This window comes from Lactuca saligna, chromosome 8 (genome assembly GCF_052625555.1).
Source record: "Lactuca saligna cultivar CGN05327 chromosome 8, ASM5262555v1, whole genome shotgun sequence".
In the NCBI taxonomy this organism is placed as follows: domain Eukaryota; kingdom Viridiplantae; phylum Streptophyta; class Magnoliopsida; order Asterales; family Asteraceae; genus Lactuca; species Lactuca saligna.
The window spans coordinates 24,040,139-24,063,783 of record NC_136424.1 but is presented as its reverse complement, the minus strand read 5'-3'; the positions used below and the strand labels follow the sequence as shown (position 1 = coordinate 24,063,783).

Sequence of the window (23,645 nt, the reverse complement as noted above, 5' to 3'; positions counted from 1 at the left end):
ATGTATGTACAGATGTACGTACGTATGTATGTGTGTGTGTGCATGCGTGTATGTAAGTATGTATGTACAGATGTACGCACGTAAGTATGTGTGTGTGTGTGTGTATATATATATATATATATATAGAGAGAGAGAGAGAAAGAGAGGATCGTTTAGTATCGCGAGTCCATAGAACCGAATCTCGGCTCGAGCTCATTTAATAAACGAGCCTCATATTTAGGCTTGAGCTCGGCTCAGGCTCCTTTAATTCGAGCTCGAGTCGAGCTTTTAACGAATCAATCCCGAGTAGCTCATGAGTAGCTTGACTCACTTACACCCCTATTCACTTACATAATATATATATATATATATATATATATATATATATATATATATATATATATATATATATATATATATTCCAATGTGTTTTACAAATATTGGTTTTCAAAATTTGTGATTGATGCTTAACAATTATCTAATATTTTTATTCTTTTAATATTTTAACCGTGTGGAACACGGACTATAACCTAGTAAACTATATAAAAACTGGGAAGATACCCCTGATAGCTTTTGTGGTAATAAAGGCAACTCTACTAACTAATTGTCTAATTCCAAAATTTTTAATATGCCATTCATTTTACTTTATTTCCTATTTTCTCTTACCTTTTGAAAAATTAAATATCCTCTTACTTTTGTTCCTACAAATATTTCTATCTAATTATCTAATTAAATGACGACATGTGTCATATTAATATACTAAAATTTCATTAAATTTCATTAAATGAGTATTAAATATTACACACATTATTATTTAATCGGATAAGAGCATTTGTAAGAACAAAAAGTATAATGATATTTAATTTATCTTATCTTTTTCTTTCTAAAAAAATTGAGTAAATTACTGAAATCGTCCTTATGGTTTAGTAAAAATTATACGTTTGGTCCCTAACATGTTTTTTGCACTCGAATCGTCCCTATGGTTTGATTTTGTTGCGTTTTTCGTCCCTGTGGTTTTGTCAAAATTGCACGTTTGGTCCCTAACTTTATGTATGTAAGGGACGAAAAATGCAACAAAATCAAACCATAGGGACGACCCGAGTGCAAAAAAAAGTTAGGGACCAAACGTGCAATTTTGACCAAACCATAGGGAAGATTTCAATAATTTACTCTAAAAAATTTTGTGAGAAAAAATTATTATTGTCGTGTCATTGAATTTTGTCCAACAATAGTTATTAAAAAACCTATGTAAAGTTGATGGCAATATATATAATATCCGAAACATACTAATTAAATCTCATGACAACATGACGAAATAGTCCGATCCAATCTAATGAATTTGAAAGAACATTTCCAACCCATGCGAAGCATGGGTCTTTTTTTAGTTAGATTACAATACGAGATATGGGATCCTACATTGTTGAAAATAAGAAAGAAAAGGCAATCCAAAGTTTTATAAAGTAGAGATTAAGTTGAAAACACAAACGACGTGTTCGGCATGAGGTGTTTAGGAGCGTTTGAGAGCTTTAATTCTAGTGATTTGACAAAATGTTCATTTTTGAACAGAAAATCTCGTTTGGCGCTACAAGTTTCTAGCATTTAGTCTAAACAAAACGTTCCAAATCCAAATGCTACTTTATGTAGCATTTAACAAAATGCTACAAGCTACAAGTTACGAGCTTCAAGCTAGTTTTATCGAACATGTCATTTGAATATGCTATTCAGAAATAGGTCATTCTCATTCCTCCCACCTCCAAAAAGACATATTTTTGAAAAATGTTTTCTTTTATCGTTAATCTTCCATGAATGGTGTTTCTTCCATGTTTTCTGAACAGTGACTGCAATTGTGTCTTGGTGCATGCATAATATGTTTACAAAGTTGTTTTTTGATATCAGCAGGTAATTCAGCTAATTGATGAGAAAAATTTTCGAAAGGTTATTCGAAGATTTGAATTGCTTTCATTGCTTTCGGAGTGATTTCACTATCTGTTAACGAATAGATAATGAAAGTTTTACTATCGTAATTCACTCTAATTCTTGACTTTTGATCTTTAACGTTGCCTATGCGTGATGATGCTAAATAGACACCGGCGAGTGCAAAAATTAGATGATCTTGTGTTGGTGATTCTCGTGGTAGATCATCTTTTGTTGGTTTTGAGCCGTTGCTTATTCCCATGTTTGTGAAAGTAATACTTGGGACAATTAGTTGAGAGTCTTCATCAAAAATTGGATAGCTAGAATGCATTTTAATGAATAATCCTCTTTCCTATTTTGCAAATCGTATCTTATAATTTCTGATGATAGTTTGCACAACAGAAGGGAACTCGCTGATGCAGTGTAAATTGGTGCCTTCTAGATAGATGGTGTCGATGAATCCATGAATAAAATAATCACATAAAGTCATAGGATCTGATAAGTCGGCTAAGAAAACTGCTTTAGGACCTGGGCGTCTGGCTACTGGGTAAAAGCCCATCAAGGAATGGACTTCGGTGTATGAAATGAGGTTGTCCCATAATTCGGCAAATTTTTTGGCAGATGGTTTTTTCATGGCTTCTTTTTCTTTGGTTGATAGAATGGATTAAAGGGCAATTTTTGCATTTAATTGGTTAAGGGATCTTGGGATGGATACAGGTTTTTGTGGTGTGAAGTTGGATATAGGTTTTTGTGGTGTTAGGAGAACTGTTTTTGAACATTCGATGTTATCTTTTATTACTGCTTTGTATGCTTTGTTGTATGCGGTTTCTGCTTCATTTTTCGTTCTGTAACTTTTGTGAATGATATTTTTTCCAAGAATATATGAACTAGCGATTCCCCAATCGTCATATACTCCTTTGTTTTCTCCGTTGAAAATTACGTACCATTTCTTTATATTTTTATGATCTGTTTGTAGTGGTGGATACTCCTCCTGGTTTAGCGTCATAGTTTGTTTTTCTGTTTCGAGTACTATTTGTGGTTGACTTTCATCGGATGATATTTCTTGAATTTCTTCTTTTGGTTGCTTTGTTGTTGAGCTGTTGGCTGCTTCTTCTTTAGATGTTGAATAAGATGATAGAATTTGTATTGTTTGTTGTAGTTGCTCTTTTTTACGTTTGACTACTTCAAGCTGTCTGATTAATGATGCTTCTTGCTCCTCTTTTGTCTGAACTGGTGTTTGACTTGCTTCATGATGGCTTCCATTTCAATATTTCTGCTGAATGAATATTTGCGCCTTTTGGGTACCTGAATGATTGCTGAATTTTGTTTGCTTTTAATATTTTAAATGATGATATGAGAATTTTCATATCAATGTATGCTTTGGTGATATTTTCATATCACTGTATACTTTATCATTGTTTGCTTTGGATGGTATTTTCATACCAATATATGCTTTAGCAATGTATACTTTGGATAGGTTAGATATGAGGTTTTCCTCATGTTCTAAACCCAATAATGCTTTCTTCATAGGACTATTTATCTGAATCAGAATCAGTATCAGTTGTATATGCATAAATATCTATATCTGAATCTATTCCTGAATCTTCTATAGGTTCATACCCGAGATCATATGCAATTTTTAATAAGTTTGTTTCTTTTTCTTTTTTAGTCTTTTTTGGACATTCGTAGGCTTTGTGTCAGTCTTCTTGACATATCCAACATTTACAATCTTTTTTATTAGATGGACAGTAATTTGTGTTAGATTGATATTTTTTCTTATATTGTTTTCTGTCTCGAAAATATTTTCTTTCACCTTGTTTATAATATTGTTTATATTTAGGTTTATAAGTTTGTTTTTCCAAATTTTCTTTTTATATTTTTGTTTTTTTATTGTCTTTACAACCATATTGATTGACTTTATTAAATAAGGTATCACAGCATAAATCAGTTCTTGCATCTTGTGTTGTTTTTGGTTCTAAACATTTTTTCTGCATCCATGCTTTTAATATACTTATCCTTGCTCCTAAGGTATCTGCAATTTTATTTTGTTGTAATTCTTATTGGAAATCTTTTATTACACTTTGACTTACTAATGATGGTAATTTTTGGTAAAACATGTCTAATGCTATCTTTTTTCTAGTAAAATCTAGATTATAATAATGTTCAGAATATTCGCATATAAATGGGTCTAAATAACACATGTTACAAATTCGTAAGTTAGTTAGATGTCATAATGATTCTAATTGAAAAGCTTCTTGAGATGTTTTATCTTCTATTTGTTTTCCTATGAATTCTTGAATACGCCGATTTAATACATTTTTAAATGTTTCCATAGCATCAGTGGTTGCTATCATCATCGTCTCTGTTTCATCGAGAGATGAAAGGAAATGATATGCATTGCCATGTGTTTTATGTATAATATAATTAAGAAAATTTTTTGGATGTAGATTTCTTAATTCTTCAGTTAGTTGAATTTGAATTCCCATTTTATTACTCCATTCTTGAATTTTTGCTTCGGGATTTTGCTCACAATCAATAAAAAGAATATCTGAATTTGTTGGAAAAGTAAATAGTTTAGGTATATATTGTGGAGGTATTTTTTTTCCCATTTGTTTTGTTTATTTTTGACCATTCCTTGCCTATATAAAAAATTTTCTTCTAACGAAGGTGGTCCATAAATATATTGACTTTGATAATCGTCTTCAACATATGATTGTTTTCGTTTTGATCCAAAATTGTGTTATGAATCTCTATATGGGTTTGAATAAGGATTTTCATCATCTGAAGAAAAATCATATATTACTTCTGCATCATCATTATCTGAATTATTTTCTATTATATTATTTTCTTGAGTTTCGAACGAAATTTCTAATGCTGCAAATAATTTAGTTAGTATTTCTACTTTTTCCTTGTAAAGTTTCCATATATATTAAATAAAATTTTTAGTTTCTTTTTTCTAGTGAATTAGTTATTATTAACGCTTTTTCTATTTTTTGAAACTTATTTAACAAATTAATTTTGTTATCTTATCTTCAAGGTTTTTTATTTGTTCTTGTTTCCAATTTATACTATTATTTATTATATGTATTGCTTCAATATTAGATATACAATTTATTATTGATATGTTAGAATCTATTTTTAAATTTAGAAAAAAAAATTTAGACTGTTTTAATGTTTTACGAAAAAAATTTAATTATTGTTTATTTGTGTTTAGGCTTGAAAAACTCATAATTATAACGTTAATAACTTATAATGATGATTATTTATATAATGTTTATGATGACAAATAAAGACGGTCATACCAAGAATAGAAATAATAGTACAAATGAATGTTTATTAATATTTAAAAGTTATATGTTTTATTTTAAAATACAAATAGTTTTGTTTTTAGATGATGTATTTGCTTGTAACGAATTTTAATACTAGTTCTTATAAAATATGTAACATCATGAATATGGTTATTGTTTAAAACCGTACCTTGATTATTAGGTTCGTAAGAATCCTTGAGATTTTGCTCAGAATTACTTATAGATTCATGGATTTGCTGTATTCTTAAAATAGTATCTCTATTAGGAATATAATTCATCAAAATTTTGTTAGACATAAATATATATTTCAAGCATGAATTTGATTATTATTAAAAACGAGTATTATTTTAATAAAAATTTCAAATTTTGTAGAATTAATAGTTAGAAAAACTCGAAATGATACTATCATGGAGAAATAAAAGTAATATAACAATTGAAAATATCTTGAGACATATTTATGATATTAAATCTTCTTATGATAAATATTTTAATTGTTGGTGATGACTTTTTAAATATGAGTATTTAAAAACAATGATTTTTCGTTATTATGTTTACGATGTTGCATATGTTCATTTTCTTATTGACGATAGATTGAATATGTAAAATAATAAGAACGTTACTTAGTTCTGATACCAAATTTTGCAACATTACGAATAAATGAATATTATGATAAGATTATACCCGAATGATGCGTTGAGATGGATTAACGATGGATTGTATGATTTATGTTACGTGATTATCTTGGATATGTTTGGATAGAACTCTGCTATTCAGAAATAGATAAACTATTTTAACAGATGAAGAACTTTGAGATCAACTCAAGTCTTAAACACTCAAACTTAACTTGTTTATTTCATATGAGCGAAGGCCCTATTTATAGACTCGAAGGAGCCGGTTACAATTATTGTTACAATCTTTTGATTGCAATACGGCACACATAATTTACAATATAGACCCCTAGACTATGGAGGGTCTTACATCCTACCGACACTATTTTAATACAAACGACAAATACAAATTATTCTTGCCGACACTTACATAATTACAAAAGACAAGATAGAATTATTATCTTCTATAATGTTTCGTTATCTTCATTGATGTGTTTTCTTTAATAATGATTGCTTACGTCATTCTCATTCTGTTCTTGCCCTGGAAAGCCTTCGAAGCTATCAGGTACTTTTTTCCATCTTATTTGTGTGTCTCAATCAATTCATGTATCTATTTTTTAAACTCGACTCTAGCGACATTTTGACACAAGTAGGTTTTTTCTCTGATGTTAGTTGCTTAATTTTGTTGTACTTCTTTTTTATCTAATACCTAATCGGAACTTTTTTGTCCGTTTATTTGACCTTCCAACATTGACATCGGCAACTCTGTCTGGCAGCCGTCTCATCATCACCAACGCACGATAAGCCAAGAATGGTTTTAGGTTTCTGGTTGGGTTGGGTATACATTGATAAAAAGGATCGACACTGGTGTATATGATGGCGTCTGTGTTTTCCCTGATGTCTTGCCCTCCCAATCGTACACTTAACCGCTTCCTGCTTTTTCATAAGATATTATCAAGGTTATACTTCATTTGTTTTAGGGTTGATAAGTAAGATTTAATCGATTTTTGTTTACGAATCATGTTTTATATTTGATTGATTTCATGTTTCTTTTTTCAGGTATCGTCAACACATAAGGTATTAAAAATACAAGGTTTTCTTGTGTGGTTTTCCCCAGCTATGTCTCTCAATCCAAAGTTTTGTTTTTGTTGATTCAGATAATGTTCTCTTGATGTAATACAGTTCAGATGGCTTTTGGTAATTAGTTCTGATATTAATGATTTATTGGTTAATTTAGAAGAATGTTTGATTTGTATATTTAGAAGTATTTTTTGGAGTTTATTTTAATTTTCATCATTTTGGTTAGATATTTCCCCTCCTACTGCTAAAAAGGCAAAATTATTATAGATGTCCTCAGTTTTAGTTTTTCAGAAATAACAACACTAACTCAGGGATGTCGTAATGTGGTTTTCTTTCGCCATTGGTTTGCATGTCCATTGTAGCCCTGCACTTTGGTTTTATGTGTAATAAATGGCATGCCCTATATTTAATAATAGTTAACTTTTAATTAAAACCAAAATCAATACATACTATCTTTTAGCAGCATTGTTATTCAATTTCATAAATGCGTATTTACCTTCAGCTTATATTGTCCCTAAACCTGCACAAAACAAAATTTTCCCCCTGAATAGCACAAAATCATTTATAATAATTAATGTTTCATGTGTGATTCTTTTTCAACATATCCACATCTTCTAGGTTTTATTTTATTTAGAGTCCATCATATATGATCTATTTCAACTCAAGTTGCTACTTTGGTTGCAGATCAAAGGGCAACACGACATTGATACTAGCAGAAAGGAAATACAATAAATATGTTAGCTCCATAAAGCAACTCCTGATGGTATTCATTTAGTGAAAATAGAAAATTAAAGTTTATTATTAGAGAAGGTAACAGAATTGTGAAGAAGAAAAAGTGACACCTTTTACACAACATATATTACTCATGAATCATGATACATTTTTTTTATATTGTAGGATAAATTAAGCAATATACAAGAAGATCTTCTACCTGAGAAAAAAAATCAAAGAATGCAAATGAAAAAGAACAAATTACTATACAGAATAAAGTACTCAGAAAGCAAACATGATTTTGAGGTATTTTAGATTTTTTATTTTATTTTTCATGTTAGATATATTGAGATTGCTATTTATTATATTTAACTTTTAGTAAGACAAGCAACACTCTAAACTTTACACTAAGTTTTTTTTACAATCATTTATGGTTAGTTTCATGATTATGTTATGCCATTTTGACTTAATTTTACATATAAAAACTCATATTAGATAGTTATATGATATTGTTTAGTATTTTCATTATGAACAAACATTTAAATAGTTTAGTACCTTTATTTGTGTATATAATTCTTCAGTTAATTCAATCTCTCACCGTTTTAACAAAATCATCTTATTTGACGTATTATTCAATCACAACAACCCACTATTTTCTTAACAAATAATTGATTTAACATGTAAATCTTCTTCTTAAAGGATTACACTTACCCATTTGTTGACTTGGTTTACCTTTGTTTTACCAGTAAGTTCCTACAATAAGTTATTGTAGTCGGAGATAGTCTTCTTTGACTAATAATAATCTAAAAGTTGGAGGCTTACATCAACGTGCTAGAAGTTGGAGGCTTATATCAAGGTGCTAAGATAGATTTTTATGCTACATAGATAAAAGCTCAGGGGCCAAAAAGTTAATAATTTGAAAAAAAATCACAACAAAAAGTGATACGCATTTGTTATTACATTTATTGCAATTATTACATTTAAATATTATAAGAAAATTAATAAAATGAAAAAAACCACAAAATGTCATGTGAAAAAATATTAATTGAAAATAACCAGAAAATGACATGTGGCCAAGTCAATAAGAGTATTACATGTGTCAAAAAGTTCTTTATTTATTAGGGAGGATTATCCATGACAGGTCTTGGAGTTTCTGGCTGAAGGAAAGATTCTTAAACTGGAAAATATCTTAATACCTTCTCCTAATGGACCATCAGGTTTGAACAACACATTATGAATACACTTATTTTTTCTATATTAAGATATAAAATATTTTATAGTTTTACTTCTTTCGATAATGAAACTCCTGTTGGCTTCTTTTTCAGCTCCAGGGAATCGATTTTGTCATTGACAGAGCATACTGACAAACATGTTGATTTTAAAATGTTAGACTCCAAAATAGCAGCATACTTTTGTGTATATGTGCATTATAGTTTTTTTTTTATCATGACATGTTTTATTTTTTGTCCAATAGGTCCATTAAATTACCCAAAATTCCCGTGACAAGTGGATTCCACACATGACAGCCTAATCGATAGGTACAAAAATAGCACATTTTGTTTCTTTAAAATAGAAGTTATACAAATGCCTAATTATTTGTGTGTCTTGGCCTTTTCCCTTTATGTTTTTTTGTGTTTCTTCTTAATTTATCAGTTTGGGTTGAATTGTTTCTGACACAACTATGAAAGAGGAAAAACACTTCCAATGGAAAGTCTTAAGAAAATTTTTGCAGTTGGACCCTTGCTTATTAAAAAATGTTTGAAGTTATCGGCTTATTTCACCATTTGTTTTCTTTTTTGATAAGTTGTTATGATAAAAATATCAATTTAACTATATTCTCTTTCTTGCATTTTATATTTAAACTAATTTCAACATTGTTGGAGGTTTTTTAAAGAAATTATAGGTAAAAAGCAAACCAGGTATTAGGTTTGATTCCGATGCATCGCTTATTAGGCCTATAAACAACAAAGTTAAATAGGAGAATTCAAGAGATTAGCAACATACAATTCAAACAAATACCTTCCAGCCCCCGCAATGTGGGGGAAACCTTTCTAGTTAGTATTATAATTATTGCATTGTTTGATAAACAAGTCAAAATGGAATTGAGCCCGAGCCTCTTAGATCAATTATAGGTTTAGCTCGAGTTTTGTATATTGAGATTGAAATGAAAGCTTGAGTTTTAGCCTTATGATTTTAAAAGTTGAACTAGATAATTAACAAGATAATACTCTGATTACCTGATGGAGATCCCGTTTAATTGGGGATTTGGATGTAGACAGATTTAATACCTGTCGCGATGGGGAATACGATCTCCGGTATATCTATCGTCGGTGCCATCTATAGTAATCACTTGCCATATAACCAAAATAACTTTCTAATTCTTTTGATATCCTACTACCATTTAAGGGCATGTTCTTAACGAATTCAGTGGAATCAAATATGGGATTACTTATTTATACTATACTAGGTAAATGTTTGAATGGTTGAGTATTGTTCAACAAAAATGGGTTTGGATTAATAGAAAAAAAAAATATGGGACATTATCCTTATTTTTAAGGATAAATACCATGTAAGTCTCAAGTTTTATATGCCTAATTGGGAAAAGTCTTAATGTTTTTTTGGTTGGTTTTTACCACAACTTTTATGCAGAATTATCACTTACCTATTTAACCAGAATTCATATTTAGAGAACTTGTTATAAATAAACACTATCATAAACTTGACATTGGTCTTAGATAGACCAATAAATCATCAATAAACACTATCACAAAGTGGTCCAACATTGACTTGTACGTCCGATTCATGAGATCCATAAACGATGTCGGTGTGTTGGTGAGCCCGAATATATATATATATATATATATATATATATATATATATATATATATATATATATATATATATATATATCTTAAAAATATATTAATTAAATATTACATTATCACCCTTATATTTTTATATATACAATTTAAATTATAAAATAAAAGATACAATATAATTAAATATATATTATGCTTAAAAATATATGAATTAAATATTACGAACCCTAAAACACACAATATCTAAAAATGAAATTCAATGAGTAAGTGGTCATATTTTAAACTAATATATTTTGATTTTTGTAGGTTTTAATTTTTAAATATTTTATTGCATTTAATGATTTGCTATTGATTTAAAAATAATAATAAAACCTAGAAATATAATACATTATTAAACAATAAGAATGTTACATATTAAGTAATTAACTTTTCGGATTGTTTACGTTTGGGTAACTTTTTGGCGAACCAATACCACAACACACTAAAAACGAAGAGACAATGTGTTGTGGTATTGTTCGCAAGAGTTGAAGGACCGAAAAAAGAAAGACAAAATTACAAAAATGGTCCCTGTGGTTTGCCAAAAGTCACAAAATCAGTCCCTGCTAATTTTTTTTGATGTAAATGATCCTTGTGGTTTGTAAAACTTGCAAAGATGACCCTTTTTACTAACACCGTTAGTGTTCAGCCGTTAGGGACTGAATCTGAAAGGGCATTTTCGTCTTTTCAAGTATAAAAGGGCTGAATTCGTGACATTTAGAAAACCACAGGGACCATTTTTGAAGTTTGTTTGGAAAAATAAATTAATTGGCTAAAAGAAGTTGAGAAAAATCGAACTCTCAACCTCCCCTTTGCATTCCCAAGCATTAACCACTAGAGCTAAATGCTCACATGGTTACATTCTCCTAAAACCGATATATATTATAACGAAAACATTAATACATAAATAAAAAAAACATTTTTTTACATAATTTTTTTCAAATAAAACGAAAAAGTATTTTAGGTGTATTATAAAAAAAAATAGTTTCTTACAAACAATTTCTATGTATTTTTATGTATTTATTTTACGTAAAAAATATTTTTTGTATGTATTTAAAAAATACGTTTTCTTATAAAACATATGTTTTCGTACACGTTTTTTTTTTTTTTATTTTTTTATTTTTTTATTTTTATGTCAAGAGTAGTATTGATTATCGTTATTTCATAAAGATATGTCACTATTTCTTTTCATTTTCATTTTAACCATACGATTTAGAACTTGCAATTAAGATGAAATGCGTATTTTAAATAAGATATATAACCGAATAGTTTTTTTTTTATATTTTTTTAAATACATATAACCCAAAAACGGTTTTCAGAAAACCGATTTTCGATTATATGTATTTAAAAAAGATGAAATACATATTTTAAATAAGATGAAATACGTATTTTAAACAAGATATATAACCAAATTGGTCCAATCGATTTTCTGAAAACCGTTCTTCGGTTATATTTATTTAAAAAAAACATAAAAAACCTATTCGATTATATATCTTATTTAAAATATGTATTTCATCTTAATCGCAAGTTCTAAATCGTATGGTTAAAATGAAGATGAAAAGAAATAGTGATATATCTTTTTGAAATAACGATAATTATTACTACTCTTGACATAAAAAAAAACCGTATAACTTGTTTAGATACATAACAAAAGCGTTGTTATATTGTTTCTAATACATATAACCGAAACAACGGTTTTAGAATTAGCTACTTAAAAGAATTTAAACATTTTTTTATATCATGAGTAGCGTTAATTATTTTTATTTCAAAGACATGAAAAAATATATTTTACGAAAACATATTTTTTATACTAAAACGTATTTTTTAAAGACATAAAAAATATATTTTACGTAAAATAAATACATAAAAATACATACAAATTGTTTGTAAAAACTATTTTTTTTATAATATGGATAAAATACATTTTTGTTTTATTTAAAAAAAATTATGTAAATTTTTTTTTAATTTATTTTTTATTTATGTATTAACGTTTTCGTTATAATATAAATTGGTTTTAGGAGGAAATAACCAAGTGAGCATTCAGCTCTAGTGGTTAAGGCTTTGGGAATGTAAGGTAAGGTCTTGAGTTCGACCCTTGTCCCCCTTCCTTTAGCAACTAAATTTAATTTTTCAAGCAAACTTCAAAAATGGTCCTTGTGGTTTTCCAAATGTAACGAATTTAGTCTTTTTATACTTGAAAAGACGAAAATGCTCTTTCAGATTCAGTCCCTAACGGCTGAATATTAATGGTGTTAGTAAAAAGGGTTATTTTTGCAAGTTTTACAAACCACAAGGATCATTTACATAAAAAAATTAAGAGGACTGACTTTGTGACTTTTGGCAAACCATAGGGACCATTTTTGTAATTTTTTCAAAAAGAAATGATATTGAAGACGTCAATTTCACTGAAGATTGGAAGGAAATAGAAGTTGAGGGAGATGAAATATAGGATGATAACTGGTGGGAGCCAGACTAAAAATTTTCAAATGTGATTTCAGGTTTAGGGTAAAGATGTACAAATATGTAGAGTTTATTAATTTTTTTAAATATATAAAAAATACATAAATAAGAAAATTAATTAAAAAATAAATTAATATAAGCATTATAGTCTTTTTAGGTAAGACAGAGATCAAACGCACAACAAAAATAAATAATAGGATCATCCAAGTTAAAAAAAAAATTAAGGATCAAACGCACAAATCCCCCAAACTACAGTGACCATTCGTGTAATTTACTCTTACTTTTCGTTGTTCGTATTTGGTTAAATATTTTTTTTACACATCTATGTAACGAACTTGTTGAAAATGTTCATATATGATATTATGACCTGCTATATATGAACACTTCTAATAAATTCGTAAAAAATATAATTACTCAGAGAACAAATCAAAAAGTTAATTATTAAGTAATATTTAATTTATATGTGGTTATTTAATTTATGCTTTAATTAAAAAATATAAAAATCAAATGCAAAAGTAATATAAAAATACGATTATATTGATTTTTGATTTGAAATTCACATGAAAAAAAGATATAATTCTATTAACCATACAATGATCAAACAAGTCACTCTTCATCCTCTTTAAAACTCTTGTCATAGCTGCCCTATTGAAATATTATTAGTCTATCGAAACGTAAAACTAGATAAATAAAAGGAGAAAAACCATCATATTCAAAAGAAAACAGTAACATTAAAAATGGAAAAAGAAAGGTTGTGACTTGTGAGAGGGCCACACGTGAGTAACTTGTATAAAATCAGAAACCAACAATTTAATAAATACTAGACACATGCTGGTAACGCCATCCACTCATCCACCCCCTCTCAAATACAATTTTTCTTCTAGCAAAGTGACATGACCGGTCATATCATTGTTATTCTTTCAATATCTCAAGGCCCTTTGTAAGACACATCAGCTTCTAATTTAATTCTAGCTTTTATTTCTTACTTTCTCTCTCTTATTAATACCTTGTTATTAATACCTTGGAAAAAGGTAACCATATATATATATATATATATATATATATATATATATATATATATATATATATATATATATATATATATATATATATATTTAATGTGAGAACGTGATAACACTACTTTATGTTACTATTCTACTATGAATTTTGTATATACAACGATATGACATTATTCATCAACAAATATACGAACAATTACACATTAATATTCACATTAAAATTTTGTATGTACAACTTTATGACATTATTCATCACTGAATATAAGAACAATCACATATTTAACATTCACATTAGAATTTACTAAATTACTATATATATATAAAATTTATAGTAGAATAGCAATATAAAATTGAATATATTCATATTATAATTACTACAATACTATACATATTAAATTCATAGTAGAATAGTAACATAAAGTATTGTTCTCACGTTCTCACATTAAATTGTATTCTCATTTAAATTTAACCCTATATATATATATATATATATATATATATATATATATATATATATATATATATATATATATAGAGAGAGAGAGAGAGAGAGAGAGGTGGGTTCAATTGAAAAAATAAAAAAGGTTGATATTAGAGGAATCATTCTCAGCCACTCATTTTATCTAAGCATAAAAAGACACGATGGCAAACTTGTAAATATGATAACAACCTTCAATCTCAAATACGTATCTATAGAGAATTAGATTACAGTTCAAACCCATTCATCGTTCATCATCCAAATTTCTTCTCCAACTTTCAACAATCATCGAGATTTCTTCAATTAAACCGTAATCAACATCATCTAGTGCTAATCAATCATCGATCTTCGTCAATAATCAACACGATTCAACAGTTAACAACAAAAATTCATTTTTGGTTCTTTTAATTCAACCTTCAATTGTGCTTGAATACTATCAGATCTTCAACATCTATGATTAATTATACTCCCAGCGTTATTAGATCAACATCATTGATAATCAACAAAAATCCACTTCATATCATTCATTCAACATCGATTATCAAATAAAACTTCAAAATTGAGGTTAGAAAAAGATCAGATCGTTTTTTTTTGAAAAATTTCATATAATTCTCTATCAATCTACTCTTTTGTAAGATTTAAATAGTCAAAATATCATGTTTTTAATATTTTTAAAAAAAGTTAAATTATATGCACTCCAACTGTTTGATAAAATGCATAAACTAAATTACCACGTTATATTTATATATGAATATGTTTTCTCAGTATATGATTATTAAAACTAAAAAAAAAATATGCAAGTCTATATGTTATTCATATGTGAATAACATATAAAAATTATATATATTTGTGAAAATACCGTGTAATATTCATATGTGAATATACTGTGTAATATTCATATGTGAATATATTGTGTAATATTCATATGTGAATATACTGTGTAATATACATAAGTGAATATAACATCTAATATTCACAAATGAATATACTATGTAATATTCACATGTAATATACCATGTAATACTATGTAATATTCAGATATGAAAATAATATCTAATATTCATAAGTGAATATACCATCTAATATTCACAAGTGAATATACTATATAATATTAATAAGTGAATGCATCGTCTAATATTTAAATATAAATATACTATGTTTATTATATGTTATATTCATATATGAATGATACTTAAATTGTAAAAAAAAATTAATAATAGTTTTTATTCTTAACTGAATACCGAATGTACTGTAGTAAAAACTTGATTCATTTTTATTCACTTATGAATAACAATAGCTGATAATATAAAAAAAAAAAAATTATTTTATCTTAAAACTATATCAATATGGGTGTCTATTTGTAGAGAATAAAAAAATCATAAATTTTGGTATATTTAAAATCATTTTTCGATAAAAATAGCTTCTTAAAAATTAAAAAAAAAAAAAACGAAAAAACTATGTTTTTGTATATATTAAGGTAATGATTAGCATAGTTGAAGGAAACATGTTTTGTTGGAAAATACATGTCTATTCATTTTCCATTTTTGCTGGTACGACGGAGGCTTTTGCAGCAAAAATAAATGAGTGGTTGAGAATGATTCCTCCATTCTCAACCTTTTTTTTCTCAATTGAACCCTCCTATCTCTCTCTCTCTCTCTCTCTCTCTCTCTATATATATATATATATATATATATATATATATATATATATAGAGAGAGAGAGAGAGAGGAGGGTTCAATTATATATATATATATATATATATATATATATATATATATATATATATATATATATATATATATATATAACGATGTTGCGAATTTGCTATTGGGTATGTGTTCGGTGAGTAGCAAATGCTCAACCTAAATACCTAGAAATGATATTTTATAAAGAAATTAATTTTGAATAAATTATATATATATATATATATATATATATATATATATATATATATATATATATATATATAATGTTGTTGCGAATTTGCTATTAGGTATGTGTTCGGTGAGCAGCAAATGCTCAACCTAAATGGGAAGTACCTAGAAATGATATTTTATAAAGAAATTAATTTTGAATATATATATATATATACACGTTAAAATGAATATACCTAACAATCTTATATAAGGACAAAACTGAATATTTAGTCATTGTGGTTTGCAAAACCTTTGGATAGAGTCCAAAAAGTTTTAAACTTGCATGGAAGGTTCAAAATCAAGAGTTTTCTGTGGTTTTGGTCCAAAAATTAAGAAATGTTTGTGGTTTTGGTCCTTAGAATAACCTGAAATGATGGTTTTGACCTTTTAATTTTTTTTATATTTCTTTTAATAATTTATTAATTAAAAATAAAAATAAAAAACAGGCGCACCCACCGCAGTCGTACCCTCATACCTCTCCCCTGCCTCATCTCTCTCTCTCTCTCTCTCTCTCTCTCTCTTTCTCTCTCTCTCTCTCCTAACTCCCTCTTGCTCTCTTTATCATCTCTGTGTCGTCTTCTTCATTTCATATGCAAGAAAAACTCAATAGATGAGCATGTAAAAAGTCAAGAACATACAACATTTTGATCAATTCTTCTTCCTAACGCCATTAGAAATTAAGTCTCGATGGAATCGCATCTCACTGTCGAGGAATTGATTCGTTCCGCGTGGCTACAACTTGGTTCAACACACACTTACATACACACATAATCAAAGATCTGGGTTTAGCTTTATAAACCCGAAAAAACTTGGTGGTTATGTCGTTCCGATCTGGTAGAGGTTGAAGCATTGATTTCATCCAAATCGATAATTCAAAACCACCCATCAATCAAGATTCCTTCGACTGATCCTTCACAAGGTCTACGATTGTGAATGGAAACTCCATCTCCACCATTTCTCCATCAATAACCCCAATACAACCACCATTGACCCTTTCTCAGCCTCCTCTATGACGTTGAAATACGGTGAAAACTTGGTTGAGAAACCCAAACGATAAAGCACGAAACTAGTGTGTATGTGTATGAAATTTGAGCTTCTAATTGAAATTTGAAACTGGGCTTTGTATACAATCACAAATATGGAAAAAAAACCCATAAACTAGTGTTTTTGTGTGAAATATGTTTGTGGGGTACGAAGAGAAAGGGAAGGGTGGTCCATAAGATAAATTGGAGGATGAGATACGCTGCTGAATGTTCTAGCCTTCTGGGTTTAATTGCTTATGTGTGTAGATGTGTGTGTGTGTGTGTGTGTGAGAGAGAGAGAGAGAGAGAGAGAGTGATAAAAAGTTTTACCCATTTTCTTTTTTATTATTTTGAAAATGTTTAAAATATGTAAAAAAAATTGTAAAAACAAATAAATAAGGGTATAATTGTCTTTTCTAGTTTTTATGACTAAAACCAAAGGAAATTCTTGATTTTGGACCATCCATGCAAGTTGAAAACTTTTTGGACCCTATCCAAAGTTTTTTGAATACCACAGGGACCAATTTTGTAGTTTTGTCTTATATAAGCTTAGGTACCTAACCACATCATACTATGTAATTTTGTATCGTATTTGCATTGTAATCACCCAAAGTTCTTTAAATTCAACCTCATAACTTGATTGTTTCCAAAATCTTTGGACTTTCACCATTATCTTCATTCAAATGACGTCTTTCTATCGGAGACCCCCTGGTGGGCTTCATATACTATTGTTACAAATCAAATGGTGTAGGAGGAATATAATGGTGAATGTCTGAAAATCTTGGAAGTAAATCAAGTTAATGGTTGAAGTTTTAGAATTTTAGACGATTGTAATGGAAATATAATGCAAAACAATGTAGTATAATGTGGTTAGGTACCTAAGCATACATAAGGTTATTAGGTATATTCACTTACCCATATATATATATATATATATATATATATATATATATATATATATATATATATATATATATATATATATGTGCTAATTTTGTAAGACCGTGAGACCAAATCTAAAAATAATTTTAAAATGCAAAATAAAAAGAAAATTTAAAAATTCTTTTTTTAATTATTATTTTCGGAACTTTATTTAACTAAAAAAAATTACAGGGTTTCTTAAATACGTGAAATATTCTAATAGAATATTACACTGTATATATTTTAATATGATATTTAAAATGTTAGAATGCTCTACTAAATTTGCCGGATATGTAGAATATTCTAATATTCTACTAGAATACGTAAAAAATGTATTTTTTTAATTAATTTTTTTATTTTTTCAGTATTTTTTTTGGAAAATATATATTCTGAAAATAATATTGGAAAAAAATTGAAAACTTTCAATTATTTTTCATTTTAAAAATATTTTTGTTTTATCTAACTAAATGAGTGGCTAGGATTGCGTCTCACGGTCTCACAATATTAGACCGTCTCGCATAAATATATATATATATATATATATATATATATATATATATATATATATATATATATATATATATATATATATATATATGAAAAAGGAATATACATTATAGCCCTACCTAAGCTTATGTACATAACTAATTAAACTGTGTCGTTTTGGGCTAATTACAACACATGCTTGTTTTTCTTTTCCATCATCGTAATATTCTAAAATTGATTGTTTCCTCTATTTTCGGTATTGGAGGATTTCTTACTTCCAGAAATCGATCATGTAGGTTAATTGAAAAAAAAAATTCATCGTATTTGCAATTGGAATTGGCATGTTCGAAATCGCACAACAACATACAAAGGGTAGAAATTGGCATCTGTTCATATTGTTTCCCACTCACTGCACTATCAATTTGTAATTGAAATTGCCCATTGATTACCGAATTTTGCTGCTAGTAGAATTTGTAAAGCGATTTTTGTATGGTTCTCGATTTTTGTTGACTGGTTGTTCATTCTCATTTGTTGCTGCTCAAATTTTCTACACCATATTCAACTCGGTACCTGTTGCTTACTGATTTCTGAAAAAAGGTAATCTTTTTTTTTTTGTAAAATCTCATGATACATCTTGAATTATTTTTTCTAAATGTTGGTGAATGATGAAAAAAGAATTATAAACTTTGCTTGCATGCGTTCATGTTGTTTCCTACTTAATGTGCTATCAATTTGTAATTGAAATTGCCAATAAATTACCGAACTTGGCCTCTATTTCGTTTTATTCACTATGCTATTTTATTTTATATTAATTATTGATTTTGTCATTGTTGCTGGTTATTTATTTTTTCTAATAAGCAAACTATCATTTTGTAAATATCTTAGTTGGTAAATTATATTTTCTAATTCTTGATTATTGTTGGATGTAATGTATAGTGAATGATGTCTGAAACCGAAGCAGATGGGAATATCGAAGCACATACAACTGAAGATGTTGATGCAAATGATTTGTTAGAAGCAACATATGAAACTCAAGAAATAAAAGATGCAAATGTTGAATGTGAGGAAGATGAACTGAACAATGAAAGTATTTTAGGAAAGGTTTTCGATACAACTGATGATGCATATAACTTTTATAATGATTATGCATTTGTACATGGATTTAGTATACGTGTTCATACCACATGCAAAAATAAGGGAACAAACGAACCTTATCAAAAGACACTTGTATGCGACAAAGAAGGTTTTAAACGGGAGGATGGTAATACATCAATTGGAAATGAGAAAAAACGTCGTAGAGAAGATAGAATCGGATGCAAAGCAATGTTTCGAATTTCAAAAAAGAAAGATGGGAAATGGTTTGTGGACTTGTTTGATGACACACCCAATCACGAATTGAGCATGACACCAACAAAAGTGATGAAGCATCGGTCTCATGCGAAGTTCCACCGTACAATGGAATGTAAATCTCTCATGGTGGAACTTAATCAAGCAGGGTTGAAACCTTCTCAAATTAAAAAGGCTATTAATGCAATGAAAACCTCAAATGAAGTTGATGTTACTTCAAAACTATGTGTTAATGCATTATCTGAGCAACGAAAACACAACAAAGGAAGGGAGTTTTATGGACTAATAAAACATTTACAAGATAAAGCATTAGTGGATAATGATTAGTATTATGTTGTGGATTTTTGCAGTGATGGTTGTCCTAGACATATTTTTTGGGCTGATGGAAGATCAAGAGGCGATTTTACTAAATTTGGAGATGTTGTTGTCTTTGATGTAACTTATATGACAAATAAATTCAAGATGCCTTTTGCTCCATTTACTGGGGTGAACCATCATGGGCAGTCTGTACTTTTTGGTGGAGCGTTGCTAGAAAACGAAAAGGAAGAAACTTTTGTATGGTTGTTTGAGCATTTCCTTAAATGTATGTTTAGCAAGTACCCAAAGGCTATTATTACTGATCAAGACAAAGCTATGGGTAGCGCAATAAAAAAGTGTTTCCAAACGCTCGACATCGCTTTTGTGCATGACATATAAAAAACATGAATTAGAGCACCTTCGACCATATGTTGCTCATTATAGTGATTTTCAAGAATCATATAAAGAATGGGTAATGAGTGACACAATTGAAGAATTTGAAACTAGGTGGGAAGTTATACGTGATAAGTATAAACTTGAAAGCAATTGTTGGATAGCTGATATGTATAACCAACGAGTACATTGGGCTAAAGCCTTCTTAAAGGATATTTTCTTGGCCGGTATGTCAACAAGTGGACGAAGTGAGAGTATTAATTCATTTTTTGATGATTTTGTTAACTCGAGTACCATGTTGAATGACTTTTTAGTGCAATATGACAAAGCAGTCGCTTCACGAAGGGCCGCCGAAGAAGATGAAGATTTCAAGACTATGAACTCGAGGTCAGTTCTTTCGTCAATACATCCAATTGAAGCAAAAGCAGGTGAGTGTTATACTAGAAAAGTATTTGAGATTTTCAAAAAAGAATGGATGGAAGCTACTAGCAATTTAACGCATGAGACTATAAGCAAAAGTACAGAAGAAATCAAGTATCGAGTTGGACAATTGGACATTGACAAAAAATATTGGCGGATTGTTACCTTTTATTTGTCAAATAAGATCCATGTCACATGTTCTTGTGCTAAGTATGATGCTTGTGGGATTTTATGTAAACATATCTTATATGTGATGAAGAAAAGGCATGTTAACCCACTTCCGAGTCACTACATTTTACCTAGGTGGACCCTTAATGCTAGGTACAAGGTGGGTAAGCGTAGTATCGGACTCGAAGAAATGAATAACGGAAATGGGGTTAGTGCTTACACTTTATGGTGTGTTCGTTCAAATTTTAATAAAGTAATTGAACAAGCAAAAGACTCCCCTTCAGAAATAGAAAATGTCAATAACGTATTGATAAAGCTCTTACAAGATCAAGCAATATGGAAAAAAACCTTTACCAGTTGAGAATGTATCTCAAGGTTCTTGTGTGAGAATTTCACAAGTCGATATGATGCCTCAATTATTTTTCTGGGATCCTCATGCTCCAACCAACACGAAAGGGCGTCCTAAAATTGCTAGTAGAATCAAGTCTTCTTTAGAAGTGCCAAAAAACGAACATGCTCTTATTGTCAAGGATTAGGTCATTATGCTACTAGTTGTTCTAAAAGAAAGGTGCGTATAGTAGTAACTTACTTTGTCATGATTTTGCAGTTCTTATATTTATATAATAATCTATTTATATTTTCATGTATCAGGTAGATGAATCGTTGCAAGAGAAACATTGATGGGATATGTAGTTGCTATGATTTTGGTTAATTATACTCATTTTTCTAGCTTAGGTTAAGCGTCCCTTTTTTTAGTTTTAAGTACTTGTCTTTTTTCCAGTTTTGGACATAAATCGTGTACGTTGCTGTTCTGGAATGAAAATGTTGAATGGTTACTGCTATTATGTGTAAAAAAAGGAAGTACGGGGGCATTAGGTGTAAAAAATGAAAGTATGATGTTATTATGTCTAAAAATGAAAGTACGATGCTATTATGTGTAAAAAAATGAAAATACAGGGGTATTATGTGTCAAAAGTGAAAGTACGTTTCTATTATGTGTAGAGAACGAAAGTATGGGGTATTATTTGTAAAACACAGAAGTACGAGGGGTATTATGTGTAAAAAATGACAGTACGATGCTATTATGTGTAGAAAACAAAAGTATGGGGGTATTACGTGTACAAAATGAAATTACGATGCAATTATGTGTAAAAAATGAAAGTAGTGGGTATTATGTATAAAAACTGAAAGTACGATGTTATTACGTGTAAAAAAGGGAAGTACGGGGGTATTATGTGTAAAAAATGAAAGTACGCGGATATTATGTGTAAAAAATGAAAGTACAATGCTATTATGTGTACAAAATGAAAGTACAATCCTATTGTTGAAAGTATTATTTTGTTAAAAAGAAAATTGATTCAAGTATAATGTTGTTAATAGGTATAATGCAACAGTAGACTGCTTCTACTAATCAACATATTCTTTTTGAGATTTGAAATAAGAATGTTGTTATAATAAAAAAAGCCCAACTAATGGTCGGGAATGTACATATTACAAACCGGAACAAAAAATGCCAAAAATATGACAGCACCATATATAAAGTTACCAAATCGTTACAACTAATTACAACTAATGACAACAAACTTATAAATCTACCAAACAAGAGTGATGAACATTAAACCCAACGATGACTGTTTTCCCTTTTTACCCTTCCTGCCTTAAGTTTCATAGTAGTCCCCAAATTACCTCTGTTGCCCGTATTGGTCATTGGTAAGGATTGTTTTCCCTTTTTACCCTTCCTCTTGAACCGAACAGTAGATTATCTACCATAACGATGACCTGCAAAAAAATCAATGAGGTTTTGAGAAAATTGTAACCTTCATATGTAAATTACTGGAGAAACTTATATCCACATGGAACCCATTCATTAAGACCAACAAAATAGCTAAATGTTAGCAATAAAAATCTTTGTATGATAATTCCTTAAAATACAATAATCATGGTAAAACGACAAACTTGTCTTTTACTAAAATGTCCAACTTCTTTGCCTCTTAAAATAGCTTTCTCCTTGCATCTGGATTTCTATCCATCTAATATATATCAATTAAAATCTTCAAAAGACATGAATGCCCTTACAAGTGTTTTTTGATAAAGAAAATGATTACTTACTGGAGCTAGAGAAGGATTGCAATATATCATGACTTTAATACGTTTGGCACTAAGATCCTTAATAATTTGTTTCCATCCTTGATACAATGTTTCATCCACTTCCCAATTCCACCATAATTGTGATATAATTATTATCTTTCTCTATCCTACCCAA

General features: G+C 28.8%; 2 protein-coding genes across 2 annotated transcripts; both read left to right on the top strand.

The window, feature by feature from the left end:
• Positions 1–19,699: 19,699 nt before the first annotated feature.
• Positions 19,700–20,800, top strand: LOC145009479 (protein FAR1-RELATED SEQUENCE 5-like). The gene is made up of 2 exons (XM_078968169.1): positions 19,700–20,376; positions 20,455–20,800. Exons 1-2 carry the CDS (start codon positions 19,700–19,702, stop codon positions 20,798–20,800), a joined length of 1,023 nt encoding a protein of 340 aa, XP_078824295.1.
• Positions 20,801–20,876: 76 nt separating this feature from the next.
• Positions 20,877–21,743, top strand: LOC145009478 (protein FAR1-RELATED SEQUENCE 5-like). Its single transcript, XM_078968167.1, has one exon. It carries the CDS (start codon positions 20,877–20,879, stop codon positions 21,741–21,743), a length of 867 nt encoding a protein of 288 aa, XP_078824293.1.
• The last annotated feature ends 1,902 nt before the right edge of the window (positions 21,744–23,645 follow it).